At 42.9% G+C, this 8,816-nt stretch overlaps 1 protein-coding gene across 1 annotated transcript in view; it reads right to left on the bottom strand.

Moving 5' to 3' along the window:
• Window positions 1-4,475: 4,475 nt before the first annotated feature.
• Window positions 4,476-8,816, bottom strand: part of dlgap1a (discs, large (Drosophila) homolog-associated protein 1a) — a 33,076-nt gene continuing 28,735 nt past the window's right edge. Inside the window, exons 7-10 of the mRNA XM_030774530.1 lie at window positions 7,086-7,510; window positions 6,406-6,497; window positions 5,870-6,022; window positions 4,476-4,691 (exon numbers count right to left, since the gene is read on the bottom strand). Coding sequence (XP_030630390.1) covers window positions 4,476-4,691; window positions 5,870-6,022; window positions 6,406-6,497; window positions 7,086-7,510 — 886 coding nt within the window. The remainder of the gene's footprint in view (window positions 4,692-5,869; window positions 6,023-6,405; window positions 6,498-7,085; window positions 7,511-8,816) is intronic.

Genomic DNA, 8,816 nt, shown 5'->3' with positions numbered 1-8,816 from the left:
TGGACTCCGTGTACATCACTTCTTAAAACTTATTTTCCTTTTCCTAAGTAAATCATCTATTCACTAACACACTGAAGCCAAGCACATGTTTCTTAAAAGTGAGCCAAGCTTGTCTATATATATTTACTAAGGCCTAGCGTCTCAGTCCTCACAACCCCATATGAAACATGAATAACTTCAGGACGAGGTCAACAGAAATGAGAGAAACTACGACATCACTAGGGGACAGGAAACACAAGTGGCCATTTTCAGTCAACTTTTGACTGCAGTGCTGTTGTACCTGTCGCACAGGTAACGGAGCAGAAGTAAATACCCCAGATTTGTGATTAAGCTTCAGCTAAATGTCGAGAGCAGAAGAGAAACAGTTTTATGATGGTTTTATTTCTGTGTTCATTGTATGTATACACATATGATGTTTATACATACATTACAACATATTCACAATATCATGGGGATAGCCTGACAGATCACCAAACGGAACTCAAACTGTATAAAAATAATAAATAAATAAGTAAATAAATAACTAAACAAACAAATAAATAAACAAACAAATAAATAAACAAACAAATAAGGACACCAGTTCCTCAAACAAAAGGTTTCTTACTGTTGATGCTTCATGTAAGGTTTAAACATTGGTTTAAAATATTGGTCACAATCTTAGTTTTATCCATTGTTTTTTTTTTTCTTTTTTTTTTTTTTTAATTTCACATTAATCTGAAGTCTTCATAAGCAACTGAGTTTTAATGACCCAGGCCAGGCCAGGGCAGCTCTTCTCATGTGCGAAAATCACTGATTTCATCAGTTAACAGCACGGCAGAACTGAGTCAAGGGAACTGACGTCACCTAAAGAAAATGACTTCATATGAATTCAAGAAAGGAGAGAAATGCTGCTAGAGCAACGTCAACCATCTGTGCAGCCTTGTCTTTAATGACTCGGATTAATACACACTATATTAAACAAAGGCAGAAACATGAATAAGTTTGGGACATGGAGTTATCTGTCATGACCTACGGAGAGAAGGTCAATTACAATGTAAATCATAATCGGTACATGTTTCAGAACATCACAGATTGAAGCAATGGTAACTCCTGGTCAAACCTGTGGTCACTGGAGAGACCAAGGCAGATGATTTACCCACAAACATGTCTTTTGGCAGTGTCCAGGTTACTGGCAAGTGGTACATGACACTATGAAAAGCAAATGGTGTATGATACTCTGAAAAGCATACAGAGAGTAGAGATGAAAGGATAACCCTTAGACTGAAGCGTGAGGTGGAAGCAGCTCTAACTGACACAGGTATTGATTAGAACCAAAAAGAAAAAAAATCTATTATTCTTCAGTGTTCTCAAAACAAGAACACACCCCTCTCAATACCATCATTACCATGGAGAAAGCAACAGACGTGACAGACAGACAAGTTTTATGATAAACAGTAATGGGTGTCAGGTAAGACTGTATGCCCATGGGGATAAAAAACTGGGAATGTTCAATACAGATTATTATTGTATTTCAGTTATTACAATACACATTATATTATATTATAGAATAATGTAACTTATGGTCATACAACCATTTTTTTTTCTTTTTATTTGCGCTGATCCGTTCTGAAGAAATATAATTATTCTCTGGGTCACTACTTCTATTAGGAAGGTACAGAGAGAAAAAAAAAGAAAAGAAAAGAAAAACAAACAAACATAAGATCTAAACTTAACCAGAAGTTACAAAAAGATATAAATCAGATACAGATTTATATGACTCATAGTGTGTCTGCATGCTCTTTGTTTTTCATTTCTGTACAAACACTGTGGACTCATTTAAATACAAGGGGATTTCCATAATGTACATATATGTTCATAGGCTACTTCATCTGAAAACAAAAAAATCAAAACACTTGTGATCACCAACAAAATTAGGAAGCACTTTTAGAGACCTGCACGCAAACACACTCACTTGTACGTTACCAAATCCCCACACGCAAAACACACACACACACACAACCACACACATTCTATAACTGAAACACACAGGTGCATGTACAACATACACATGCACGCACACACACACGCACGCACGCACACACACACACACACACACACACACTCATACACACACAAAGACATAACCACTGGGAGACCCTGATTTTGCTGCTCTCACTGTATCCTCATCTCATCCTGAGTGTTTAAATGCTAAGCCCCACCCTCCAAAGTATAGGATTGGACAGGGTTAGTCACATGGTCCTCTCAAAGAGTCACGCCCCCAGCTGGGAACAAAACAAATGAACAAACAAAACAAAAAAAACAAAAAAAAACCAAACAAAAACACCCCCTCCCCCAAAAAAGAAGAAAAGCTTCTCTCCCCAACTGTAACACAAACAATTTTATGATAAAAAAATTAGATCACTGAACTTGCTACCAGAAAGACATCATTGAGACAACAAAAACCTTGCATTGATGTTTCGTTTGTTTTTTTTTTTTCCCGCCTTTTTCTCTCCGTTTCACATGATCTGGGGAATTACTCTGCTGAGGAACACAGAGATGATCAGTCCACGTAGAAATCCACATATAACCTGCATTCTACTTTAGAAAAAAAAAATAGGAAGTTCATTTGTATAACATACAATAAACAATATCATATTTCTAAAATGTGCCACGTATGACTAAAGAGATTTTCAAATAAGGAGAATGGACTCTCTTTAGAGTGAGTATTGATTAGCATTCACAATAGCAAGCAATCAGCATTAATAAGAAATGAAAAAAAAAAAGGTAGCTACAGAATAGTGAAGGCATCCTTTTCATTAACCGGTGAACCAACCTATTACAGATAAAATCTCCACACCAAACACCAAAGTATTACAGTGGAATGAGAACTATGATTGACAGCTTGTTTCCAATCTCCAAAGAATATTGCTTAAGCATAATATAAGATACCCTGTTCTGTTTTAATAATCATCCAATTACACTACAATAAAAAGAGCAGAGGGAGAGAGAGAGAAAGAGAGAGAGAGAGAGAGAGAACTGTTTGAAATGAGATACAAAGGCATTTGATTAATCCATCTGTGTGTTTTATGGTGCAGTAGATGTTGGGTAGCTCAGGGCAGCCAGCTTACCCTGGTTTAAACACATGGATCCCATCATTCACAGAGGCCTCAGCAGTGCTGTGGTACCGGCCCGTTACGGAGAATTCTGCCCGTTCACAACAGCACTGAGGGGAACACTCAGCACATTTAGTGTCTGCAGAGGCAACACGTCAGGGACGGATCGTCTGATTGGACGAGAGGCTTGGTTTTCCTCTCTTTCGTTCAGTTTATGTATTTATTTTTTTTTTCCTGTGGCAGTTGTCAATCCACATCTGTCTGTGCAAACGGTCTTTCGTTCCTTGAGGAGTTGGAACGGAAAGGCAAAGAACCTCAGACGTGTAAAATTGCTGCAAAGTGGCTATGTTACATCGGTCTTCCGCTGAAGGAGAATGCAAAAAAATGGCACTGGCAAACTTTGGACAGAAGGGTAAGGAGGAGAAAAGGGTCTTTCCCCCCCCCGGTTTTTCGAAAACTGTGTGGAGGATTTAAGTCACGCGGCCGAAGACAAAAATACGATCACATTTCTCCACAACGGTCAGGAGAAAGCAAGAGAGAGAGAGAGAGAGAGAGAGAGGGAAAAAAAGACAGGAAAAAATTGTGGAAAAGACTATCTGTCATTACATTCCCTGTTCTTTCACAGAAAATGTATACAACAGGTTATTTTACAAGCAAAGAGCTTGCTCCCTTCCTCCTGAGGGTGTGAGTGTGTTGTGTGTGTGTGTGTGTGTGTGTGTGTGTGTGTATGTGTGTCTCTGCGTTGTGTATGTGTCATAATGTAACTGGTTATTAATGCTTGTGTCTACACATATGAGTGTAGTGACCACTCATAATGCACTTGTGTATCTGCGATGCTATGTGTACTGATTACTGAAAAAGGTCCAAACACAGATGGTATCCCTCCAGTGTGTGTGCTTGTGTGTGTATAAAGACAAATATACACTCACAGAAAAACAAGTGCAGATACACAGTGTGTTTACAAACCGTGTAGTGTGTGTCTATTTGGGAGTTTGTGTGTGTGTGTATGTGTGCGTGCATGTGTGTGTGTGTGTGTGTGTGTGTGTGTGCAAGCCAAGACACCTACATGCCTTAGAGACCATCATCTCTACAATGTAAATGTGCTCTTCTCAGTATGATATGTATACATGAGTTTGCATGTATGAGTGTAATGAATGTGTGTGCTAGAATGTGGAGCTGGTGTATGTGTGCATGTATGTGTGTGTGTGTGTGTGTATGTGTGTGCGTGTATGTGTGTTTTTGAGAGTGGTTATGTAACTCATTTCACATCTTTGCTTTAGGAAAACAGCTCTTCATGCTGTCTGGTGTGCTCCTGATAGCCGAGCTGTGCCCTTTTGTTTGTTTGTGTGTGTGCGTGTGCGTGTGCGTGTGCGCGTCTGTGACTCATAGTCTGGTTTGGGCTTCTGGAATATAGATTTCGATGCTGTCTGCGCTCTCTGTGGCTGAGTTTTGCCGCACGGAAGCGGCTCTCTTGGCCGCCATTAAACGCTTTCGCGCCTCCTGTCGTACCTTCTCCGTGCTCTCCAGGGACCTATCTCTGGCCAGGGGAGGGTGGCCTTTCGGGGGTTTCTTTGGCACGGGGGGAGGCAGCCTCCTCTCCTGAACAGGGATGACAAACAGTCAGTTAACCGCCGCGGGTGAGTTGCGAGGGAGACAGAGGTGAAGACGGCAAACGGCACACCTGCACACAGACAGCGCTAAGGACAGCCGCGGCTCGCGCTAACGAGCAGCGCAGCACGCGCAGGCGACAGCATGAGGTAAGCGAACGGCCCAGCGAGGGTGAGAGGTTTCTCGGGGGGGTAGAGAAAGAGAGAGAGAGACAGAGAGACAGAGAGAGAGAGAGAGGAGAGGGAGAAGAGAGAGAGAGAGAGAGAGAGTGTGGCGCCCCCCGGTGTGTGCCAGATGGAATGACGTCTTAAAACGGCTCACTGTCGAATAAAAAACAAACAAAAATACATGGAAGAGGATGTCAGGAACTCAAGAGTGAACAAGAAAACAAAACAAAACTAAACATAACAAAACAAAACAAAAAAAACACTTACAGCCATAAACAGTACATACAATTAAAGACATCAATAACATCAGGCCAGTGTATGACGAAAAGGATGGCAACAACAAACTTTTTACAATCTGACATGTAATTGGCCCAATCCATATTAGTATATCTACTGAACTCATTTTATACACATGTCTTTATCTGTATATATTTATGTATCTATATATCTAAAACTATACCTGTGTATCGGCATGTCTAAATTCCCATATGTCTGCACATGTACATCTATGTATTTATGTATTTACATGCGCATATCCATATATTTATATATCTAGACGTATATATGTTGTGTGACTGAAGGCTGAGGGGCTGAGGTTTACTCTCAGTAAAAAAAAATTGTGAATTTAAGTCTTGAGAAATATGACGATTAATGGCAATTCATTCAGACTGGCTTGACCAATTTTAATATTAGTCCCATAATTCTGGACCGAACTCATGACGTCATAAAGCTGGCAGTTGCCAAACCCTTAAAGAACACTTAATGTTACAATCAGAAACTGGAGGCATGGCATTTACAGCAGTGGCATGGAGATCATGCAAACAGAGGACAGAGAACTGATTCTTTACTCATTTAAAGCCACATAAGGACAAGAAAGACTCTTTTTTGCTGTTTTTTTTTGTTTGTTTTGTTTTTTTCAAATCAGCATCTGAACTCACACTCCATGGCTATGTATATGTGTGCTGATACACCTGCTGAACCGGCTTTCGCTATCTTTTGTACCTTTCTCTCCGGAGGGTCCAGGGGCCTCCAGTTGTTGGCTTTGAGTTGGTGGAGTTCATCAAACTTCAGGCTGATGTTCTCTATGGAGAGCTGCAGCATGTCCCAGAACCCGGCCAGGTCCTGTGAGACAGGCCGTGGGTGAGCATTGGGGTTCTGATCGACCCCGGGCCATGCAGCGTGTGTGTTTAGAGTTAAAAGAAGGAGAGAGAGAGAGAGAGAGAGAGAGAGGGAGGGAGAGAGAGACAGAGGAAAAGCCATGGTAAAACAAAACAAAACAAAACAAACATCAACACTGATCCCCCTCTGATTTAATACAAAATAGTCCAACTGATGTTTGATTTAGGGTGAGTCTCATGTCAGTGTAGTGTAACTGAACTCTCTGTGTCATTGTGGTGTAACTAAATTATTCAGTGTCGTGCCGTTTGGCTTTCAGATATCCAATGAGCACTGCTCTGATATGTGGTGAGTCTCACTGTCTGTGTCAGTGTGGTGTCACTGTGTTTTTCACATATCCAATTTACACCGCTCTGACTCACCAGGTTCTCCTCACAGAGCTCCCGGAACTGCTGGAACTTCTGAGACATAAGAAGCTGGGCACTCCCCACCGCACTGCGTATCTTCCCCAAGACTGTACAGAACACGCACACACACACACACACACACACACACACACACACGCAGACACACGCACACAGACACACACATGCACGTGTTATTTACTCCTGTCCCATGAATGGAAGATGCGTTGGAAGTAGTGATGACGTGTGCTTTGCTTTCCTGCTGCTGCCTGGCCTGGATGTGGTTGCTGTGTTTGTGTGTACAGAGGAGACGAGGTGATGAGAACTCATTCTGAGCTTATTGGATAAGCACTTTAACAGTGATGAGTAATGAGATCACTGTCACAGAGCTGACGTCTGTTGGGGCAGCAATAGTCACTACAGTGACAGAGGTGATGACCATTCTCACATAAGAGATTGCGTTTTGTGACGGTATGATGAATTAGTGACAGGGTGACAACCTTTGTGAGAACAGCCGTGACAGAGATGATTCGCTTCGTTTGTGTGCCTGACTGCTTTAGTGAAAACATAAAGGAATAATGATACTATTTACAGTAACCAAACCCGGGGGGGGGGGACGCGATTCAGTTATAACACGGCAAAAGTGACATCGCCGAAGCGCTTGACGTGTCGCCAAGGCAACGAGCCACACCACTCACTGTCGTCCGGCAGGTCGTTCTCCCGCTCGTCCTGCTCCATCTGCCTACACCAACCCTCCATCCGCTCGGTCTCCGCCTGCAGGAGCTTGAGGAACCAGCGGCCGTCTCTCTGACACACGGAACGCCCCACCACCTCCAGCGGGTCTTCCGTCACGCTGTCGATCCAGGGGTCGGGCGGGGGCAGGATGGACGGGTCGAAGCCCACGTCGTCATACTCGTCGGAGGCACAGGCGTGGTAGTGGTTCCCTGAGCCCTGGATGCTGACGGTGGAGGTGGCGGCGTCACGGGAGTACTGCCGAGACAGGCATCCGGACGGCAGCAGGTCCGTCTCCAGAGAGTCCGCCGGACAGTCGGTATAGTCCTGCAGGTCCAGGTCTGCCTGTACGGCCGCCGTCACGCTGTTGGAGCGCTGGAAACGCCGGTAACTGCCAAAAAGGTAAGCAGAGAACCGTCTCCATGCATTTCCACGCATAACTTATGTAAACGAATCCACGGTCATTCAATGACCTCACTCTACCTTACAAAACAAACAAAAAAAAATCCCAAAGCACACATTTAAAATGACGTGTTATTCCCCCATATAAAAGTAAAAGTCAAAACACAATTAAGGTGTAATCACCTAAACCACTCCCCTTTCCTCTTCGGAATAAAAATAAAGATTTGAAACTTTCATAATCAACCATAGCCTGGACTGACACCAGCTGAGTGTTCCTGGGTTGTATTCTTCCTGACAAAAACACAGACATCTGTCTAATGGAGTCTCCTGTAATCCTCCACTGTGGTGCACACACACGCACACTCACAGACACACACACGCACACACACACACACGCGCGCGCACACACACACACACACACACGCGCGCGCGCGCACACACACACAAACGCGCAGACAGACACACACACACAAACACACGCACACACACACCCACACACACACACGCGCACACACACACACACTGACACACACACACAGACACAAACGCGCGTGCGTGCACACACACACACTCGAGCCATAGTGATAGCAGAGAGTCAGAGAAGTGGATAAAGCTGTTGTGGTGAGAGCTGATATATGAAATACTGAGTGCCTGACTGTCCTGTGGAGAGGAAGGTCTGATTTCAGATGAGGACCGGCGTAGCGGAATTTTCCAGAAGACACAATGTTCTTCGGCTTTCAAACTTTCAACTTTCAAAGAAACTTTAACAAAGGAACATGGCACGGAATAATATAATGATAGACTGTAGGAAGTGTTGAATAATATAATGACAGATGGTAGGAAGTGTTGAATAATATAATGGCAGACGGTAGGAAGTGCTGAAGGTGGATGTGGTTTGAAATGCTTCTTCTGTGATTACAGCGTTGGAAATTAAAGTTAAAAGAGAAAAAAGTCAATTCTAAATAAGAAATGTTAACTTAATCAATAAAAATGCAAGAATTTTAATTACAGTGTCATGGAAAGCTTGATGTGTGTGGAGTAATCTGGTCAAAAGCTGCGTCCACACTCTCAGAGTTCTATCACTGGCTGTTATAGCCATTCCAAACTGTAGAGGGCGCTAAACACTAGCGAGAGAAACAGAATGCAAAAGATGAGAGAAAGAGAATGCAAAGGTACCAGACAACTCAGAACAGGGTGAGAGGTTCAGTCCAACTCATAAATCTGTCCCAAATCTGTTCCCAAAACATCACTACAAAACATCGCTTTTTTTTTTTTTTTACCATGAAAACAACACC

The sequence above is a fragment of the Chanos chanos genome, chromosome 5 (assembly GCF_902362185.1).
Source record: "Chanos chanos chromosome 5, fChaCha1.1, whole genome shotgun sequence".
In the NCBI taxonomy this organism is placed as follows: Eukaryota; Metazoa; Chordata; class Actinopteri; order Gonorynchiformes; family Chanidae; genus Chanos; species Chanos chanos.
This window is presented reverse-complemented; position numbering and strand designations above follow the sequence as displayed.